We start from the raw sequence: 22,995 nt of genomic DNA on the forward strand, positions 1-22,995 counted from the left end.
CATAACATGTCTAACAACATATAATGTTATTGGTAAGAGTAATCATTAACATGGAGGATTCGAGGTGGGATTTTATTTTTTATTTTTTAATTATTCAACAGTAGATACTTATGCACAGTCACATGTCTTTAAGCTCTATTCTTAAATATTACATGAAATTACATGGAACTTTTGATTTGTGGATTTGACGATGAATACTCTAGCCATTTTTTTAAATTTTCCAATAACTATCAAAGCTTGGAGAACAAGCCTTGAGGAACTAGACATGCATGAGGTAAGGGAAACCACATACTGGATTACTCTCTTATGGGCCTGGAATTACGGTTGATTAGTTTTGCTCAAAGGAAAACCTAACAAGTTAGAAATAAACTGATTTTTGATGACATGGAACCAACTCACTAAATCATAGCCCAAGTAGTTTCCCTTCTAAGATAGTTGTTAATTTTTTTTTTTAAAGGAATAGATAGGTATGTATTCTCTAAAGAATTCAAATGCATGATTGGCTCCAAGGTTCCAGGGCTTGGGTATTCCATGTCCCTTTAGAGAAATTTGTTAAAATCCAATTTTTAATGGGGAGAAACAAGTTTGTGGAATATGAAGCCTGCAAATGTGAGATTGGCTCCAAAGCCCCACAACTTTCGATCTCTCCTGTCCCTCCAATTAGTCATTTTATCCTTACCCTTAAGGAAATGATTTTGGATGGAAGGTCGAAGGGGTACATAGGACCTTCACATAGTAGGGGCACCAATTGCAACCTATCTGGAAATTCCATCCATAATTTATATTGAGGATGATAGAGGACAATAAACAAAATTGCCGAACCTATTTCTATGTTCTAAGGGCTTGTCCTTTTCCAAAAGCTCAACAAAAAGCATATTAACTATGTGTGAGATTCTCTACCGATTGTCTCCACCCTTTAAAGTGTCTCAGTAAGAAAACTTTGTGTGTGGACAATGAGGATTATGACACTTTTGTAATCCTTTGAGGGTTTAGCATGATGCAAGTTACAACAAAAAATAAAATTGGGAGGCTTATTTAACAATGAATGAAGGAATTCTATCTAGGTAAAGGATTTATAAGGACTGAATGGTGGTATAGGTAAAAATGTATCCTTCCGCTTCCATGAATTCATTGGGAAATCTTAGTAGATGGAAGAGACAGAGTGGGTGTTCACACCCCTTACTAAGAACAATAGAGGGAGCACACAGCCCTATGAGGATAAAAGGCAAATTTTCCCATGATTACATCATGTGATCAACATGATAAGACATGGGAAAACTAAAGAAGATACATCCATAACCAATTCTAGTCTCCCTATTGTTCCATCCATTAAGGTGTGTTACATGACTTGCCTAGATCGTGATCAATATTTCCATCAAATCCACTTAGCAATACCTAAGTATTCCCATATGGAGGTCCAGCACCATTTTGATGGAAGAGGGTTTCTTAGAGAACTTGTCCCCATGGATTTAGATTGTGAAGGTAATTATCCATTAAAGAGTCCACACTAAAGGGTTGATGGAAAAAATTATATATAAATCACCACCTTATCCCTCCTCGAACATTATTCTCGCTGAATATTCCTTTGCTCGAGGCTTGTATATATTATTCTATTGGAGAAACTAATGGCTGTGAATAGTTAACTCACATGCTTAGTTGGACAATGTGAAAAGGGAAGATAGAGGCCCTTTGGTATAGACTCTTTAGTATATTGTTTCACTAAATGGGAAAACACAGCAGACTATGCCCATCACTTAAAATACTTTCAATTGTGTTACAATTATCAACAGAAAACAACCATTAGGTAGTGGCCTTTAGATAGATAAAATAAAAAATATGGATGGGGCAGAGGATCATGTGTGGTGGTTGGATCAACATTTCCTTCCTATTCCTTCCCCATGTGTTATTCTCAATGAATATTACTCTCTCTGAGGTCATATTTATTACTCAATTGTAAGAAAAAGTCCTTGAAATACGTAACATACTTGCCCATCCAGATCCACTAATAAAAAAAGCATAGTGGTAATTACCCATAGACTCTTTATAGTTGAAGGTGAACATTGTTTCCTCAAGGGAAAAGTAGAGAAGACTGCAACCATCACCCAAGTTGCTTCCAATGGTATTAAGGTTTTCACATTAGGTGGAAGTCTTCTACTAGATAAACTTGGGGCCCGGTGGGTTGGGGGATGATATGTAGTAGTAGCTAGACTAGTGTCTATGTGAAGTCACCCACCATATCCTATGCTTTGAACATTACCTAGATAGGAGGATAAGTGAATAAAATTATCTTATCTTTTAAATTTCAAACACATTTTTTGCAAGGGATGAGTTTATTGTAATTGAAACCCCAAGGAGCATCAACTTTGATTAAGAATCTTCCCATGGAAGTAGCACTGTGAGACCACACAAGGAGATGAATAAGGTAACAGACCCGGAAGACTTGTTAGGTCCCTATACTACTAGTGTAACCCCTTATTGTTATTAGTGAAACCCCCTTATTATATTGTTGCACCCATGTAGTCCCCATATTGTTATTATTGTGCCCCATAAAAGCCCACCATTGTTATTGTTGTTCCCTTACATTATTATTATTATGTCGACTCTGATTATATTATGACCCCTTAGACTACTACATATAAAAAGGAGATATTTTCATTTGTATCATTCAAGAATTGTTGATTTGTGTAATGTAAAGGAGGTTTCCCCCTCGAAGAGGATGATTTTAAGTCGTTAATCTATATTTCTATCTTTTTGTGAGCTGGTTTCATAAAATTTGGTATCAGAGCTTTGGATTCTAGGGTTTCGTTGCTCCAAACAATTAATCGTGTAATTTTCGATATAACTTTGTTTACACGATGTTTCAAAAGCTAAAACGAAAACCCATTTGATTCAATATCGTTCTAAACCTTGGATCCAAATTTCAAATCTTGTCACACTATAGTTTTAGAGATATGCTCTGAGGACGTTAGGGTTTTTGCAGATTCCCAAATTTCAACTCAAACAGGTCATTGTGGTATTTTCGCTATAATTTGTTTTCGATGAAGCTTCAAACTCCAAAATTAAAACCCTTTTGAGAAGAAATATTTGTGAATCTTGGACCCGAATTTCATATTGTTTTTCTCTATATTTTCAGAGATATAGTCCAAGACATTTAGGGTTTCTGCAGGCTCCCGAATTACATCTCAAATAGGCAACCTCGGGAAAATCATCATAACTTTCTATCTCAGCTATTGAAAAGTGTGCAACAAGAAATGTAAATTTAGAAATTGCTAAAAAAAGAACTCCTAAAAATAGCACTTCTAAAGTAGCAGTTTTGCCAATGAGCATTTTGGCCACCTTGGGTGAGAGGTGAAACTACTAAAAATAACATCTTCTAGAAATAACATTTCTGGGTCCCTTCCTATTTATAGCAGTCCCTGGTCTATCTATAGGAAATAAATTCGAATTTGGTCTTACAAGAAGTTTGGAATATTAATTAATTAATTCTCCATGAGTTAATTAGTTAAGGAAAAGAAAACTCGAAGTCTTTGTGAGAACATGCAATTATTTCTCCACTAATTGGGGAATGTGTCCTTGATTTACTCCACTGATTGAGGAATTAAGGATGAGTTCTATATTGAGAGGATTAGTTGACTTATTTTAACTTAGTCAAGTTTAGTTAGATTAATTTCACAAGTTGTTAAATTAATGAGATATAGTTTGTTGATGCTTGCATGCATGTGACAACTATTATTTCCAGATAACTGTGTATTCACTCATGGATAACTGATGCATGTCAGTTCTGTTAGAGACCCAATTGAGATAAGAGAAGGGACAGTGTACTATCAGTTGGACGAATATTTTTCCTATAAAGGAAGCTCATCCATGATGAGGATTTATCTCCTTCAGGTTTGTGTAATTAGACCAAAGGTTAGTGAGTGTGTGAAGAGGCCAATTCACATAGGTGGTAGCACTGGACCTCAAGGAAACTGCACAAGGAAATAGGAGGCTTGGAGGGCAGAGGAGAAGGTTTGTGAGAAGCCTTTGACTATCTATGAGTAGCAGAGGGATTGTGCTGAGAGCTGGATAGCTTCTGAGCTTAGGCTTTGTGTAATCTGGACTATATTTCCACTTGTATGATAATACAAAGATGGGGTTTTAGGCAGGTGCTTTCCCCGGGTAAATTGTTTTGTGTTATGTGTGATTGATTCCTTATTATCAGTTATATGTGTTCTTATTGATGTTTCTCATGGTTGATTAAGCTTCCGCTAAATTTTTTGTAGAAGTAGATCATGTGTTTTGCTTTAGTACATTTCATTACTAGGTTGATCTACAATGGGAATTTCTACATGGAATCATAGCTATCTGATTTGTAGAAAAAGTTCTACATGGTATCAAAGCTATCTGATTTGTAGGAAAAATTCTACAAAATTCTACATGAGCATCATATTGAAATTTCGTAAGAAGCTACAGAAAGAGGACATAATTTAATTTTCTTTGTATTGTTTTCAAGCCCGAAGGTTGAAACAGTAACACGTGGAACTTCGTACAAGTTCTCTCTACTGAAAAAGTATATAAGCAGGTTATCTTGGGAGATTGCGCATAGCTATTTCTTGGAGAATACAATTTCGATTAGACTAGTGGAATTTGAAAGTGGAAGTAGAGGGCTACCGCAGGTTCCAATGTAAAACCTTGGAGATCCAAATTTTCAAATATACAACATATTCAAGATTGATCTGGTAAAAGCAAGAAAAAGAATGACTTGAATCAAGAAAATAGAAACACCTAGTAAGCAAAAATCGATGGAGGATTTGAAGAATGCAATCAAAGATAAGATAAATAGTTTTATATGTGTCATGGAAGCTAATATCAATGGTAGGGAAGCCAATTTTAAGAAAGGCATGGAAGTTTTGAAGAAATACATAGAAGGTTTGAAGGAAGGTGGGACAAAACTACTACAATAAAGGCCTTGTAATGATGAAAAGGTAGTAGAGGAAACTCATGATGAGGAAAAAAAAAATCTTAATCATGATTTCATAGAATCTAACATTGGATTGAAGACCCACCATATTCCAAATATCGATATGAGGAATTTTGATGGAAAGGATCCCATAACATTGATACTACAGATGAAGAAATATTTTGATCTACATGATATGCAACTGTTACAAAAGGTACATATTGCATCTTTATATTTAGAACTGAATCAAATTTTATGGTATAAAGGGGCTTGTTCTCGTAAACCATTTGTCACCTTGTCAATTTTCATTGAGGAAATAATAGCACATTATGATGATACACAAAGCAATACCTTCTTTAGCCAATTGATAAATCTCAAACAAACGGGTTCAATGGTAGAGCACATTGAGGACTTCCAAAAATTGAATATAAGGAAAAATGATATTCTAAAGAAGTGGAGGATTGATGTCTTCATAGGGAATTTAGAGGATACCATTCAAAATGAGGTTTGCCTTTAGGAACTTGATTCATTTGAGAAGGCATAAAGGTTGGCAAGAAAAAATGAAAGCAAAATTATGGAAATAAGGAAGCCTACCACTCATAACTATAAAGATGGAAGTGTTGTTGCTCCTAGCCTTTCACCAACTACAACGTTGAGACCAAAATAGTTGCAAGAAAAAATAGCAAAAGGGATTTGTTACAATTGTGACAGAAAATAAACTAAAGGTCATAAGTGTGCCGAGAAGAAATTAATTTACATATATGGGGAAGAGGAGCAAGAAAAGGAACAAGAAACGTCAAAATAAGAGGATATACATTAGGAACCAATCCTAGAGAAACAAGAAATTAATCTAACAATATCTTGTAATGCATTGACAGGAATTACCACTCAAACTCTGAAGATAGAAGGGCATATCAAGAATAAAAAGGTAACAATGTTGATTGATTCGGGTAGTACCCATAATTTAATTCATTGTAAGATAGCTAAGGAATTGAATTGCTTCCTATATCCAGCACTAGAGTGTCAAGTAATGGTTGCAAATGGAGGAACCATAAATTTCTCTAGAAAGTGCCATAATATCAAGCTATCCATCAAATAATATGTCTTGAATAGTCCAACGCTTTCCATTCCAATGGGTGGTGCGGATGTTGTACTAGGAGTTCAATGGCTACAATATTTGGGTACAATAGATTTTAATTTTCAACAACTTTTCTTGAATTTTTTTGGAAGGAAAGGAGGTTGAATTAAGGGGTATCACAAGGAAACCAAGAAAGATAATCATCTTTAACATGATGAAAAAGCTTCTAAAGAAATAACAACATGGTGAAATTGCACAATTATGTTCACTAGAGGTACCCACATCGAAATCATCTATTTCTCTAGATCTCAAAAAAGTTATGGACAATCATTCCAAGGTATTTGAGACTTCCAAAGGCCTCCCACCTATTCATGATCAGGATCATGCTATTCATTTGATTCTAGGAAGTGTTCCCCTAAACATCAGGCCTTACAAATATCCATATATCCAAAAGAGTGAAATTGAACATATGGTTGCAGAAATGCTAAAGGTTGGTATAATTCAACCTAGTCAAAGTTATTTCTCTACTCTAGTGGTATTGGTACACAAGAACGATGGATCGTGGCGCATGTGTCTGGATTATAGGAAGCTCAACAAGCTTACTATTAAAGATAAATTTCCCATTCCTGTCATTGATGAATTATTGGATGAATTACATGGAAAAATTTACTTCACCAAGTTGGATCTTTGTTCAGGATATCATCAAATCAGAATGAAGATTGAGTACCTTCCAAAAACAACATTTAGAACTCATTGTCGAGTGATAAAAAGGTGTCTTTTTAACTCCTAATTACCTTCACATTAATTGTCAACCCAGGGATGACTTTTTATTTCAAGAGTGTACTCAGTCTGAGGCGGCTATTTATTCAAGAGTAATGTTTTGAAGTATAGTGCTTAAAATCCAAAAGTAAATGAATGCTTGAAAAAGAAATCTAACAACAATATAAATTCAAATGCTCTGAAATCCAACTATTCTCTCAACAAACATCAATTGAGGATACATTAGCAATAACTCATTCCTCTAGAGATTGATGCAATTGAAATCAAACTAGAACAAGACAATCAATCTGGGAATGAGGAAGCAATAACCAATGTTCTCTACAGTTGACAGTCCTGCTTTAAAGCAATTAAAAGGAAATAGAAATTGAACTAAAGCTTCCATTGAAAGTAAACTAGGAAAACTCTTTAAAAGAAAACTATTGTAATTAATCAACAGAAATGAACAACAAAGTAAATGGAAAGTAAACTGTAATTAAAGGAATCGAATAACCAACAGTCTATAATGAATATCAAGGTTTGGAATGAACAACGAAGGTTTAAATTTGAAATGAACAACATAACAATATACATTGAGAAGGATGATAACCTCTGTCATGATGGAAAAGAACATCCACACGATTCAATCTCAGCTTGTGCAATAAAACAATTTCATAAAATATTATAAGAGCTCACTGCAAAAACATGAAACTATAAGGCAATACAATTCAAAGAAATAAGAATTAAGTCAAACCATCACAGTAGCAGCGTAATCCACCAATGGCTGGGCCCTTAGCTGCCAGCGGATGCTGCTAGGCTACTTCAGATGAGAAGAGTGAACAACAACCATTTTATTTATTCATCATCAAACTGTGAAATTATTACAACAGCTAAAGCTTTGAGAATTACAGTAGAAATGCAACAATCTCCTTTCCTCCTATTCTATCCTATCCCATCATCATTCTTGAATCTCTAATTCTGAATCCTCAATTCCCCATCATTTTTCCATCCCCCTCTCAGATCTTTGTTTTCATTTAAATAGAGAGAGATCAGAGAGAAGTTACAACAGAGATAATTACAACATGATTTCTCTTACAAAATTAGATTGTTTCCAACCAATTGACCAACAAGAAGATATATTTCCATCCATCTTTCAACAAGAGCAAGGCGAATATGGCTTTGCAACTGAGATTTGGAAAACGGCTACACAGCGAATCTGAGAAAATTGTGCTCAAAGAACCCTGCGTTTCTCTCAATACAAGCTGAATTTGAGCAAACCGTTCTTTAAAAAAGTTAGTTTGGTCCGTTCTGGACAAAACCCATGTTCTAGATTTTCCAGATTCATCTTCATTTGCTCCGAATCTCAACCGAAAAAACTGTCACTTCTTATTCCAGCGCATTTCTGAGTTGGCACTTTTAATGATCAAATCTTCAATCTGGAAATTATCTTGGAGACTAAAAATGGTGAATAATGTTATAACCAATTTATTAAACTTTCATTGATAAAATCATGCATAATCATCAATTTATTAGAAATAAAGGAGAATAAATAATATTTTTACATAAGAGCATAAATCATTGTATTATATGATAAATTATGATAAATGACGTGATGAAGAATGGTAGAAATGGGTAGAATAAGCGTTCAAAGGTGACAATAATAATGGTATATTAATAGCCCAACATACCCCCACACTCAATATGTTGCATGTCCTCATGCAACCCAAAGACAAAACCCATGTGTTAACCAAGCAATAAAAATTTGTTCATCCTAGCTCATGAAATGGATAGAACAAATGAATTCTTCCTTAATTAATGAATATTCAATTTTAGCAATCTTGATGAAGGAATAACAATTTTTACATTGACATTCAACTATATGTATGAATTTGCAACAAAATATGATATAGATAACAGCAAACTTCATTAACCATTTTCCCAAAAACAACAAACCAGCTTTTGTTGAAATGTTGCAAGTAAATTTGTAATATATGAATGTCTCTATGATCAAAAAATCATATCGTTTTGATGCACAGATCATGAAATATAAACAAAATGGGTGTAGGTGAGAGTGCATGGTTTCTGAATGAACCAATTTATCTTGAAATTATCTGGGTATGTGTATTTTAATGATACATCTGTATTATCCAGAAATCACAAGAATTGAGTTCATAGTTTTAAAAGTATTATGGAAATCAATTTCTGCATTGTGTAAAAATGAAATTGTATGCCTTAAATGAGGAAGAAAGTAGAAAACATCCATCATGCGTAGCAATTCGTCCCCCTCTCTGAATAATTAGCATGTCTTCATGCAATGCTAGAAGACAAATAGAGGTGGTTGCTACCAGTTGTTGAAGTCTATGCCTGGTGTAAAACAACATGGAATAAGGGAGGTGTTGAGAAGGAATAATAATAGCAATGGATGATAAAGAATATGAATGACATGGTCATAAGAAAAAAAAAATGAATTAAAGGAACACTCCCCCAAACTGAAAGATGATATGCCGTTGAAAAATGTGGGAAGTGGTAAAGATGTGGAATGAAGGATGATAAATAATGCTCAAAATGGATTTTCATTAAATTTTCCTAAATTCGTAATAAATTAGAAAATTATGCTATTTTATCTCAAGTTTTACCTCCAAAAAGAAATATGTGGAATGACATATATGGACTGGCAGTTTTTGAAGCTGATGTAGGCAGAGTTGGTGCTGAAAGTGATGCAAAAGGTGGAATCCAGGTAAGCACATCATGTCTGAAGAATTTTTCACGTTCACGAGCTGCTCGAGCCTCTTCTGTTAGTTGCAATAGTGTGGTCATGCTGTGAATAGAATTCTGCCCATACTTGTTGTTCTCCTGTAAACAAAGCACTATTTTGCATACAATGTTCTTGAATCCACAGTGTTAGCTTTGAATAGCAACAGATAAGATGCATGCAAAATTTCAATTAGAAAAAATTATGTATACATGCAATACTAATATGTTGTCAAATCAAGAAGTAATGACAGAGTGCAGTAATCATATCGCATGCAATCCCATAATGCATACATTCCCCCCTCCAATTGGAAAAGGGATCCCATGACCATAAAGCATATGAAAGGTGTTGTGTTGATGACAAATCAAGGGAATGAACAATACAACAGTAAATGAAGCAGAGTACACATATCAATGATAGGACAATGGGAGTTATGGTTATAATGAGAGTAGAGTGTATAAAGCTAGTTATGAATAAGAGATAGGACGCTTTGGATTGATGATAAGTTATGAAAAAGAGAAAAGGAATGACAATACGCCAAAAAGATGCTTTATTGATGGTATTCTAGTTGAAAAATGATGTGATTGATCAGAAAACAATTTCTCATTTGTAAAGGTTCAAAATAGGGAAAAAAAAATTAAGGAAATAACTTCTCCGATAAAAAGAAAAAATAAGAAAAGGGTATTATAGTGATAATTGACGATAAAATATAACTTCAATACCATAAGCAGAGCCTCTGCTACCAGCAGGCGTCCATAGCCTCGGTAGGGTTGCTTTTTAACCCATATGAGCCAGGATCCTTAATTTATAAATGGAGAGTTCCAGTGTTGTTCTACAAAAGAGATCAGTGTGCTGCCGTGGTAACCAGATAACCACACTGCCATTGACTAGAATGTAGCAAAAGTGATCAGGACAGCTCGTGATGAGACCTCCTGTTCCAAGGATAATTTGGCTATCCAATGGATCATAACCCTGGTGTGGTGGCCATAATGGGAATGTCACTTTGTTACAGCCTTATGAACATGGTAGGCTGGCTCGTAATGAGACCCCCTATCCTCCATATGTGAACAAAATTTTGTTGTTATTACACATTTTTATGATAAAAAAGAGGGAGGCTCAGTACTCCTTAAGAGCAGGGATGGTGGAAGAAGTTGAACATGTCAATAGAAAAAATATACCCATAATCTCATTTATTACAGACAGAGAAGATTATAACCAGGAAGGGTGGAACCAACATGGTATTAAGATGATCAATCAGTATCATGTACAACAGAAAACAATGTAGTAAAGTAGTATATAAATAATTGTGTCCATTTTGAAAATAAGCTATCATCAAGGAGTTGTCCTGTTAAAGATCATAACGTGAATGATATTAACTCGCTTCAATAGAATCCATAATTCTTGTCCTCATAAAAGTAGTGTACTTCATGCATGAAAGGGAATGAGTAAAATGTGGTTGAGATGAACTAGGAATAATCCCACAAGAGGAAGAAAGGGTTGCTCTCAAAAATACTTCCAAAGTGTTGTTTCTTTGAAGGAATAGCAAAAACACTCAAAAAGTGGTGTTCCGTGTAGGGAACAGCAAAGAAAATGCACACCAAAAAGCAAAAATACACATAAAAAAGTGTGAAAATGCAAATGTCGTTCCTTTGGAAAAAGGAACAACAAAAACTAAAAGGTGTCGTTCCTTTAGAAAAGGAACAGAAAAAATGAAAAGTGTTGTTCCTTTGGAAAAGGAACAACAAAAACACAAGTGTTGTTCCTTTGGAAAAGGAACAGCAAAAACAAAAAGTGTCGTTCCTTTGGAAAATGAACAACAAAAATGAAAAGTGTCGTTCCTTTGGAAAACGAACAACAAATTTGGAAAAGGAACAGCAAAAATGAAAAGTGTCGTTCCTTTGGAAAAGGAACATCAAAAACACAAGTGTCGTTCCTTTGGAAAAGGAACAACAAAAATGAAAAGTGTCGTTCCTTTGGAAAAGGAATAGCAAAAACGCAAGTGTCGTTCCTTTGGAAAAGGAACAGCAAAATGAACCGCGAAAAAAGAACAGCAAAATGAACCGTGGAAAAGGAACGACAAAATGAACCGTGGAAAAGGAACGGCAAAATGAACCGTGGAAAATGAACAGCAAAATGAATCGTGAAAAAAGAACAGCAAAATGAAAGTGAAAAAGGAACAAAAAATTGAATTGTTGACCCAAAAGGTGTTGTTCCTTTGGAAAAGGAACAACAAAACGAAAATGTTGTCCTTTTGAAAAATGTTTTATATGTGATATATGTATTTTTCTGTAATTTGTGTGAGTTAATCTCATTCTTCATCATGTGGTATCAGAGCCAGTTTAGCTGGTTTGTTGTGAGAGGCGTGTGTTGTGAGCCATAGCTCCACCGTGGATTTATTGAGCGCTTTGCTGGAAAAGAAGCATGGTTGTGGCGATCTGCCGAGATTCGGTGTCAATTGAAGGTTTACAGTAGGAGGTAGAGTTGCTTCGACGTGAAAAGTCTGCAGTGGATGAAGCTGCTGCACGTGCTACACAGAAGCCAAGCTCGGGTGGAGTTTGGAGTTGGATTGCAGGAACTCGGATGGTTCCAAGCGTAATTCCAAGCGTGCATGCCATTTTCGTATCTGTGGATCGCTCAATTCAAGGCGGAATATCTCGGACGAGACTCCCAATCTCTCTGAATCTCCTTGCGCAGATAGACCCTTATCAGTCAAAATTTCACGTGTTGCTGTAAGCTCACCTTCATTATGGATCATACTTTCGATAGATTGACTGTTACTTGAAAAACTCTGGATAAAGGCATTACGATCTTCCACCAAGCCACGTCCAAATATTCTCTTCATAAGATCTGTCAAGTCTGTTGCTTATTTCTCACTCTTTCCTTCCTCAACTTTGCACTCATACTGGATATCCACATAGGCATGAAATGAGAGGGCGTTCAGCCACACATCAATTTTCAGGCCTTTGTAGCCATAGATCTTCCCATGTTCCCCAACAAAATGTTGCATATATTCTGGGTTGAATGATAAGCTTTGATCCTCCACTCCCTCTGAATCTCGCATTTCCTCTGGGGTGCTCACAAGATGAAGTGATATGCAGTCATTTGCTTCAATTCTTGTGTCTATGGCGCACGCTACTTTCCGGCGCTTCGGCTTGCCTTCGTTTTCTCTGGTTCGATCCTCTTGACGGGAGCCATTATTTCTTATCAGAGATTTGAAGGCCGATAAAATGTCTGATATTTATCTGTTATTTATATATTTGTCTGATATTTATCTGTTATTTATATATCGAGGCGCAAGGGGTGACGAGGGCGCGTCAGGGCGCTACTAATAATCGATTGAATTGAGAGACGGTCGAGGGATTTGCCCAAGTTCCCACGGCCACGTTCTTGCTCACGTTGGCCCCCATCTGGTCACTGTATAGCACAGGGTCTTCCATCACTCGCTTACCGAGGGGCTCTTGAAGCTCCGGTCCGAGATCGAAAGCAGGAAGTTATTTATATATTTTTCTGCGTTAATTTCATTTTTATCGCTGTCACGTTTTTCCTGTCAGTGGGCGACTGTTATAACCAATTTATTAAACTTTCATTGATAAAATCATGCATAATCATCAATTTATTAGAAATAAAGTAGAATAAATAATATTTTTACATAAGAGCATAAATCATTGTAAAATAGAATTATATGATAAATTATGATAAATGACGTGATGAAGAATGGTAGAAATGGGTGGAACAAGCGTTCAAAGGTGACAATAATAATGGTATATTAACGGCCCAACACTCATGAGAGTCATTATGATTTGTTCATGCCTTTTGGCCTTACCAATGCACCTTATACATTTCAAGGTTTGATGAATTCCATTTTCAAACCCTTACTTAGAAAATGTGTCTTAGTATTTCTTGATAATATACTAATCTACATAAAGTCTTGTGAGGATCATGTTCAATGGGTTGACAGGGTGCTCAAAATATTAGAGGACAAACAATTATATGGAAAAAGCTGCAATTGTTTATTTGGAGTATAAGAGGTAGAATATTTGGGTACTCAATTAGCTCATAGCTCATCTTACCATCTTGAATCTGATGGGAAAACTGTGATAGTGAACAAATGTTTGGAAGTGTATATTCGTTGCTTTATATATGATAAATAGACACAATGGGTCAAGTGGTTTCCTCTAGCTGAATGGTGGTATAACGATTCCTTCCATATGGCAGCAAAAAGGAATTTCAGAACATATCGGAAAAATCGTTAAAGAAACTCAAAACTTGGAACGCTGGAAAGGTCATAAATCATCGAAGCGCTAGAGTTAAAAGGCTCACTTCAAATATCGTGCATAAGACTGCGATCATGTGCATGCTGTTGAAAAGGTACGTGCTGGAATTACATGGATGAATGTAAAGTTTAAACAAATACAACCGTAATTTACTTTTGATAAAGTGACTTTAAAACCATTAAAGTGTTTTATGGACCTAAAAAAAGGAGTATATTTTGTAATGAAGCGTGGTAATTTTTAATATATGATGAGAGATAGTAAGTGGAATGTGAGAGAATGAGTGGGGTGAGAATGATGTTTAACCCTTAATGTTTCATGAACTTTAATGGGTTAGAGTTAGTGGAGATTTTATTATGTTTGAGTTTTAAGAGGGCATGACTTAGTTAAAGTGCTTTTTGGAGAGATAAGGAGTGGATGATATTTTTCAAATTTTTGTAATGAGGTATCCTGTTTAATGTGTAAAAATGTTTTTTTTGGAGTGCTTTGGGGAGATATAAGGAGTGACATAAGAAATAAGATGAGTGGATAAGGTGCATTACATTTTGTAAATTTGGAAAATATTTTGTGGAGATATAAGGGATTTTGTATTTGGAGTGATAAGGGAAAGTTGTAATTCAAAGTATTGTCGTGTCATTATCCATTCAAATTTTGAAGGCGAGTTGTTTTAAGCATTTGTCAGCTTGGCATTATCATTGCTTCAGATGTACTTCATGATTAATAAAGATATCATTTTTTGGTGTTGATGTGTCCTAGATCCGCCCGAAATTGAATAAGGGGATCTTAGGTACACGAAGAGTGTGTTGATGATGGTGCATACTTCATGTTTTTTGCTTATGATTTGTGTCTAGTTTTGACACATAAATGATCTCATTTCATGCACACATAAAATACAAAGAGCAAGTACAACACCTATATCGAAATAATTGCAAGGAAGGATAATTAAGCTCCACACATACAACAACTCATCAAAGTTTTCAACATCGACATTCTACTTCAACAAGCAAATTCAATCAAGTTAATGAATTTGTAAACTTCAGTGTTTCAAAGCAAAGTCTACATCAACATTATTGCAAACAAATTTAAGAACTTGTGAATCAAATTCCAATTGAATTGTACGGGTGCATTCTCGGTTGAAACCGACACCCACGTTTTGATTTGTTCATAAGTCAAGCACGTTCATTCTCTTCAACTTAGTCAAATTAAGACAAGTGAATTCCTTGTTTTCTGTGAGTCATTAAACCCATTGTAAGCTTTTTTGGGTGCATTTTCGACAGTGTTCGACACCCTTCTTTTAAGCAGACTCTATTGAATGCACGAATTTTCATTCTAAAGCAAATAAGAAACAAGTTCACATCTCCTGCAAGCGAGCGTGAATTCCAGAAATTTCTAGCAAGTGTTCTCAGCCGGTACAATAAGCAACAAATCAAGCGAGCGTGCCATTCAAGCAAGCGAGCCTGTCATCCAAGTAACAAAATCAAGTGCAACAGTTCAAAGCACGACATCTTCAACAAGAGAGCCTGATTTCAAGTGAGCAAGTTCAGATGGCGCAGCATATCCAGTTGTTAAACATTCTTCACAGTTTGATCATCTCCAGTGATGAAGACATGGTGCACGCCAGCAAAGAAACTCTTGCTAATATTTCACGGCATCTACAGCAAACGCATGAAACCATTGAGTTTCTTCAACTTGAGTCCCAACTTCAAAGGAATGAATTGCAAGAAAAGAGTGATACTTTCAAGTCTTTAAACCATCCAGATGATAAGTCATTCATCCCAACAACTTCAAGTGTCAAAGTTGTTAATGATCAAATTCCAATTTCTTCCAAACCCATCATCAAGCCTTGGGAAGAAATTCAAAATAACAAGAATAAACGAGGCTTGGGATATGTCACTGATGACACCAACTTACAAATCCCAAATTATTCCAAGCCAATTAAGTTTGTGAGTGCAGGATTTCTTGAACCACTCACCTCAGCAGGTTCTGAGAAAGTTGCAGTCAAACAGAATTGCATGCAACCTGAAGTTCATGTTCAACCGAAATGCTCTCATTGTCAAAGAGCCGGTCATATGGAAGATCAGTGTTTTGATCTCCATCCGTGTTGCCATTGTGGCAAGCACAATCATTCCTCAGAAAAATGTCGCAACCAACAAAAATCAAGCAGATTGAAGATACATTATGAATGGATTGATCCTTGGGAATGGTCATCCACAGTCAAACGGTTGTCTCAGTTCTACAACCGACTACATTCACACATAGTGCAGCGAGCAGTGAATCGATGATGGTACTCTCATACTGTTGAATGAGGGAGTACGACAGTGAAACTCTCCTACACCTGAAGGGGGGGAGTTCAAATATATTTTGGAGAAGATTGTCTCTCCTTTCAACTGACAAAGGGGGGAAAATGTCAATGAAATTGACAAGTGGTTGTCAGACTGAAAGTCTCGACAACATCAGCAAAGTAGCCAGTGGGCATCTTCATCAGCCAGTGGGCGTTTGTCATCAGCAGTGAGCGTCAGCAAATTCGCCATTGGGCGATCGACAGCCAAAGCAGCAGTGAGCAGCTTTCATCCTCGCAAAAGCAACATTGAGTTGTTTTTCGACATCTTCAGCTAGTGGGCAATCATCATCAAATTGTGTCAGTGGACACCGGATGCTGTTTTCAAGCAAAGGACAGTTGGATCCTTTTGCGGCTTGGCACATGATGGAGTTGTCAAGCGTCCTTCAGAGATGAATCAAGCATGCAGCTGATTCATGTTCTCTTCAAATTTGAGTTTTTTCCAGCATCCAGTTTTGGCGGTTTTTTCAGGTAATGTTTTTGAGGATCAACATGAGAACTTGGAAGATGGTTCTCGTTTTTGGATTTATCATTGAGGGGGGGAATGTTAGACTCTCTCATAAAACAATAATAAATCCAAAATAAATTAATTAATTAAATATTCCAAGTTAGGAATTTGTGCCTAACTCTTGGGTTGTTCCTCTAAGATAGGAGTTAGTTTAGGTAACTCCTATATTGGTGTGTCTGGTGAGAAATTATCTCAACCAAAGGAGAAATTATCTCAACCAAAGGTGTCTAAGATAGCACGCACTATATTTTTTTTCTCGATAAAACTGAGCTAATTATATTACAAAAATGCCAAAATTACAGCAAAAATTTACATCTGGGCCGAGGCCCTGTTCCTTCAGAGAGATTTTCCCCATGAATTACCAATCATAGCAAAACTGGCACTGAGAGAGACCAGTTTACCTTCCTTCTGACATATCCGACATTTAGAAATAACATGGTGGACATATGGGTTGACACAGTGGATACATAATTCAACACGGTGGATACATAATTCGACACGGTGGATACATAATTCAACACTGTGGACATGTAGACTGACACTGTGGTGATATGGACCGACACGGTAGACATAAACCCAGTAACAAACATACAAAGTGAGCAAAATGAAATAGTCAGAGAGATGCGTTCCTTGCCGCGAAGACAGAGCGTCTGCAAAGTTAGTCTTCATCCGTGGTATGAGGCTCGTCCATTGCTGGACCCTTAAGCTTCTTCGAATCTTCCGCGTCCGAGCGCAAGCTCCGCTGAACAGGTTCACTAGGGCCGGCATCATCCTCCTGAATTGGTCGCCTGAAGTCGACATTGGGAGCTTCCATATCAACCCTCGGCACCGTCAGATTTTCCAGACGCCCCCGTAAATTGCTGCAATGCTCCACGGTGACCGAAACGATGAGGGTATTGTTCGCCAATGTGCAGGGGATTCGGTATCGAATGGCCGGGTGTTCCGTGTGACCACACTCCTGAATTCCCCCGCTGCCTCTTACATTGCTGCGTCCGGCAAGCCTGCTCGGAGGCCTATTTTGCTCTGAGGTGATCTCCACTGAAGAGGAAGGCGAAATGTCAGGCCTCTGTGAGGCTGAACGACCCCTTGAACCTCCTCTGCGGCTGCTCATCCTGAGCCGTTCTCTGGTCATCCAACAATTGCCTCCCAAAACAGAATTCCCCTGAGAAACCTTACACCGGGCCAGAGAATGTTCTGCCTCTGCCAACACCCACTCAAATTGCTTGAAGGAATGCGGAAGAGTGGTTTGGGATTCAAACTTAATAACATCCATATTCCTCGAATGCTGCAGCGCATTGAATGGCGCCTGCACTGGACTGGACATTCCAACGACATCACCCTCCGCGAAAAATGGCGTCCGAACCTTACCTTTCGAGCCCATTGCTTCACCTTCCGGCGAATTTAAGGAGCCTGCGTACTGGTGTGGCGTGGCTCGTCCGGGCTGACAGCTGCCCATGTGACGAGCCACATGCCCCTCACGCGTCATTAACACCCGCATCCGGGAGAGGGAGGTCTTTTTGCACCAGAGAGATGCAATCTTTCTTGAGTTGATCATTTTCAACCATATCCAATGAACCCGAGAAATAAGGTATCGACTGAGTCACTCCTTGATTTGCCAACCGATCTGCCACCTGGTTCGCTGTTCTTCTTACATGATGGAAGGTTATATTGTGGGGATTGAGGAGCTTTTCCTCCAGGGATTCCAGACGACTTAGCAACCTCCAACTTTTTGCAATCTTGACAGCTCTGGCTCCAGCTTGTATTCTTTTGGCTGCCTCTAATAGTATGAGCGAGTCACCTTCAACTTCAAGGGGGGAGAGGTTATACTGTTCAGCTAAACAGATTCCTTTCCATAGTCCTTCCAGCTCTGCGGCGTTGTTGGTATTTTTGCCTATTGTACCAAAATACAAGAGTATTACTTCTCCTGAATGTTGTCTAATGACCCCGCCGAAGCCTGCAGGGCCAGGGTTGCCTTTGGCAGCTCCGTCGAAGTTCAGCTTGTAGGAGTTGAAGGCAGGAGGGGACCAGGAGGAAGGAGAGGCGGATTTGAAGCAAGGGGTGGTTTTTACCTTGACTAGGGACTTGAGATCAAGATTCCATTCCTTCAGAATACTGCGTTCTTGCGGGGTCTCGGGCATATCAGTATCATTCCAGACTCTGATGGCCAAGGTTTCCTGTATATTTTGTTTGAGGATGAGCCAGAGATCATCCGTGGATCGGTAAGAGTTGTTGAAAATTCGATGGTTGCGCTCTTTCCATAGAGTCCAGTACAGGAAGCCGGGAATGATGTTCCACAGAGAGTTAAGAATCTGGCATTTGAACGGATTTTTGGCCCAGTTCCTTATATTTTCCGTGACGTCCGCCTGTCTGGGGTTTGCTCTCATATTGCATTTTTCCACTTTCTTCCATATTTGTTTCGCTAGGGGGCATTCTTCCATTAGATGACTGATAGTTTCATTACTAATGTTGCAGTTTGGGCATCTGGAGGGCCCAATGAATCCTCTTTTTATTAGGTTGTCCCAAGTGAGAATGCGCTTTTTGCTTAATAGCCATATGAAGGTGGAGATCTTGGGCCATAGCCCTGTGTGCCAGACTTTCTCCCAAATTTGATCTTTCTCCTCCTGGAGATTGGAATATCGCAGATGATGAGCTTCTTTAGTGGTGAAAGTGCCCCTGGTTGTGTAACCCCATCGTAGTTTATCCTGCTGATTGGAATGGCGGATTCTCCTTTCTTTGAGTTCCTGGTCAATATCTGTATATGTTTCTCCCTGCCAATCTATTTGCCATTGTTGCGCCGGTTTCCATGTCTGAAAATCGTGATGTGGAGAAGGCTGCCAGAACTGGTGTACCTGGGTGATACTTGCTTGCTTCATATGAGCCTGCCAAAGAGGTTTGTGGAACAAATTTGCGAGTTTAGGGAGCTGCTGCCAAGAGTCCTCCCAGAATCTAGCGGCAGTTCCTGAGTGTATTTCCCAAAAGCTATGTTCTTGAATGAAGCTGCTTTGCGTTTTTGCATTGTTCCAGATGAGCGAACCTTGCGCTGTGGGATTAATTCTGATGAGGTCGCTCCAGCAGCTGCCTCTGGCATATTTTGCTTGCCATAATTGAGCCCATGGGGTGTTTGGCTTGGAGACCCAGTTCCACCATATTCTAGCTCCCATTGTGTTATTGCTTTGAAGCGGATCCCGGAGTCCTAACCCTCCCTCTGATTTGGTCTTGCAAACCTCTGTCCATTTGACAAGAGCCCATTTCCTATTTAGGGCAGTGGATCCCCAGAGGAAGTTGCGTTGAAGAGTGCGGATAGCCTTCAGAACCCCTTTTGGAGCTGCCAAGATGGAGAAAAGATAGAGCGGCATTGCTTGTAGTACTGATTTAATGAGGACGAGCCTGCCAGCTAAATTTAGAGCCCTGAAAGTCCAGGAGGAAAGCTTTGATTCAAGTTTGTCCAGAAGTGACCTCCAGGACACTTGCTTGATTGCTGAATCGGAGAGGGGGGCTCCTAGATATTTAGAAGGCAAGTGGGAGATTGTGAATCCCAAAATTCTGGCAATGTTCCTTTGCGTGGAGGGGGGAGTATTGAAAAAAAAGAGTTGGGATTTTGCGAAGCTTCAGCAAAGAGAGATAGAAGAGATTTGAAGACGGAGGCTTCTTTTGCAGAGGGATGCCCGAAGAGCAGAGTATCATCAACGAATTGTTGATGAGTCTGAGGGGTTCGGCCGTGGAGGGTTAATCCTTTGAGAGCTTGGGAGGAGACTACTGATTTGAGGAGCCTACTTAATCCTTCAGCCATTAAAACGAAGAGAAATGGCGAAAGAGGATCCCCTTGCCTAATGCCACGTGAGGGTTTGAAGGGAGGTGAGGGAGATCCGTTCAGTAAGACAGAGAAACTTGGAGAAGTTATAAGGTTCATGATCCATCTGGTCCAGGTTGCATTAAAACCAAAAGCTAAGAGCATTTTATGAATAAAATTCCAGCTAAGTTTGTCGAAGGCTTTGAAAAGGTCTAGCTTGAGAAGCATACCTGGTTTTTTGAGAAGCTTTAGAGAATGTATGACTTCATTTGAGAGAATTATTCCATCCATGATCTGCCGTCCCTCGACATACCCCGTCTGTTCTGGAGAGATGAGCATTGGGAGTAGCGGTTTGAGTCGGTTTGCAATAACCTTGGAAATGAGTTTGTATATCACATTGCATAACGCTATTGGTCTGTACTTCTCAGGCTTGCTGGAGGCTGCTTCTTTTGGTACCAAGGCTATGAAAGTTGAGTTGAGGGCAGGGAGGACCCAGTGCATGCTGCGGGATTCTTCCACTAGATTCCATACTTCAACTTTAATGAGCTCCCAAAATTCATGAAAGAAGTTGGCCGTAAATCCATCTGGCCCTGGAGCTTTGCCATCTTTGAGTTGGGCCATGGCTTCTTCTACTTCCTTTGGTGTAACAGGTTGGAGTAGTTGATTGTTGTGGTCCTCATTGATAATTTTAGGAATGTGCTGCGTGATGGCTCGGATTGCCTCATCCCGATTGACTTCAGGTTCCTTTAGAATGTCCTTGAAGTAGCCTGTAAATTCTTTTTCCATTTCTTCATGAACCTCTATTCTTTCACCCTGTTGATTATTGACAAAGGTGATTTTGTTGTGCATGCGCCTTTGTATGGTAGTTTTGTGGAAGAATTTTGTGTTTTTCTCTCCTTCTTTCAGCCAGCTTATTCGAGATTTTTGCTTCCATAAAATTTCCTCTTGTTTTTGGCGCTCTTCTATCTGACTCCAAAGGCTCTGCTCCTGTTGAATTTGTTCTTCTGTGCGTCCTTCCAGAATGAATTTTTGTTGAAGTTCTTTCATTTGCTGCTCCAGCTTTTGTCTGCTCTCCTGTATGTTGCCAAAATGAGTGCGATTCCATATTTTTAGAACTTGTTTCAGATGTTTTAACTTTTGTTGAAACTGATACATCTTGGCTCCCGCTGGTGGTGAGTATGATGTCCAGGCTTGAGTAACTACATCCTTGAGTTTACTGTTTGTGAGCCAGAAGGCTTCAAATCGAAAGGGTCGATTGCAGCCATTACCTGGTCTTGACCAATGAAGCAGAATTGGCCAGTGATCTGAGCCGCTTTGAGGAATGATTGAGGTGCTGAAGTCTCCTCCGAGGTGGATCGCATTGTCTGAAATTAAAAATCGATCCAGCCTTGAGGCAATTTGGTGAGCTCCTTTGCGCTTGTTGGACCAGGTAAAAATGCCATTGGAGGTGGGGATGTCCATGAGCTGATTGTTCTGTATGAATTGCTTGAAGCCACTGCTGTTGCTATCGAGCCGGACTCTACCCCCTTGTTTTTCCTCCATTGATTTTATGATATTGAAATCGCCTCCTCCAATCCACAAGGGGAAGAGTCTATTTGCATTAAGGAGGGAGATCGTATCCAGGAGGTCCAATTTTTGCTGAATCGACTGTGGGAAATATACATTGGTGAGGTGCCCATGAATGTTGGTGCCTATAAGATGGAAGGTGGCTTGAATAAGATGAAGAGTGGCATGGAAATTGTCCAACGTAACAATCTGCGGGTTCCATAAAATGGCCAAACCGCCTGACGCCCCTGAAGCGTCTACTGATATTGACCTACTACCTGCCCATATTTTGTTGCTGAGCTTGTCTATCATTGTGCTACTGCCTTTTGTTTCTTGAAGAAAGACTACTGCTGGTTTTTCTTGCATAATCAAGTTTTTTATCATTCTGTGTTTAGAGGGACTGTTGAGTCCTCTTACATTCCAGGATATGAGCTTCATGGAGATTGAGTTTTGGGTTTGTAGAACTTTGTCAGCTTGGGGAATAGCCCCGAATCCATAAGTATTTCCCCAACTGTTATTGTTCTCTGAAGGTCTGTTTTTCTGCCTCGTTTCTTTGTTTCTTTAAGGATCTTTTTTCCATCCCAGTGACTGCCTCCTTGAATGCCCAGGCTTTTATGGTGATGTACTCTCGACAGAACTCCTTCAAGTTTATCTATTTGCCAGGGGGGGATTGAGTCATACTCTTTTTGCTTGCATGCGGTCTCCAGTTTGGAGATGTCAAGCTTAGAGATGTCAAACTCTTCCAGATTTACATCTACCCTGTCTTCCTCCATAATAATAGGAATGTTGTGTTCCATTTCCTCTGCATTATCATGAAGACTCAAGGCTAGTGCTGCGTCAAGATCCATATCTGATGCTATTTGATTTTCATTCATCATGATTTTCCCCTTGGAAGGGAATGGGGGTTCGAGATCTGAGACAGATTTGGTTTTCTCCAATGAGGGTATATCTGCGGATTTGGAGGAGGCTGGGTCCGAGGATATTAAGGTGATGGAGCGGTTGGAGAGGGGCTCGGTGG

The 22,995-nt window shown here is 38.6% G+C and overlaps 1 protein-coding gene across 1 annotated transcript; it reads right to left on the reverse strand.

Moving 5' to 3' along the window:
- Positions 1 to 18,117: 18,117 nt before the first annotated feature.
- Positions 18,118 to 22,289, reverse strand: LOC149246423 (uncharacterized). Its single transcript, XM_089441364.1, has 2 exons — positions 20,746 to 22,289; positions 18,118 to 20,050 (listed from the first exon to the last, which is right to left on the reverse strand). Exons 1-2 carry the CDS (start codon positions 22,287 to 22,289, stop codon positions 18,118 to 18,120), a joined length of 3,477 nt encoding a protein of 1,158 aa, XP_089297490.1.
- Positions 22,290 to 22,995: the final 706 nt, after the last annotated feature.

This window comes from Pinus tabuliformis, chromosome 7 (assembly GCF_031772625.1).
Source record: "Pinus tabuliformis cultivar Carrire ecotype Pingquan chromosome 7, CPIR1, whole genome shotgun sequence".
Taxonomy (NCBI): domain Eukaryota; kingdom Viridiplantae; phylum Streptophyta; class Pinopsida; order Pinales; family Pinaceae; genus Pinus; species Pinus tabuliformis.

Excerpts from the sequence above, each read along its gene's own strand:
- LOC149246423 (XM_089441364.1), bottom strand. The coding sequence starts at position 22,289 with ATGATAGACAAGCTCAGCAACAAAATATGGGCAGGTAGTAGGTCAATA. Across the intron at positions 20,051-20,745 it reads ATCTCTCCAGAACAGACGGG|GGCTCTAAATTTAGCTGGCA; the intron begins GTATGTCGAGGG and ends CTGGACTTTCAG.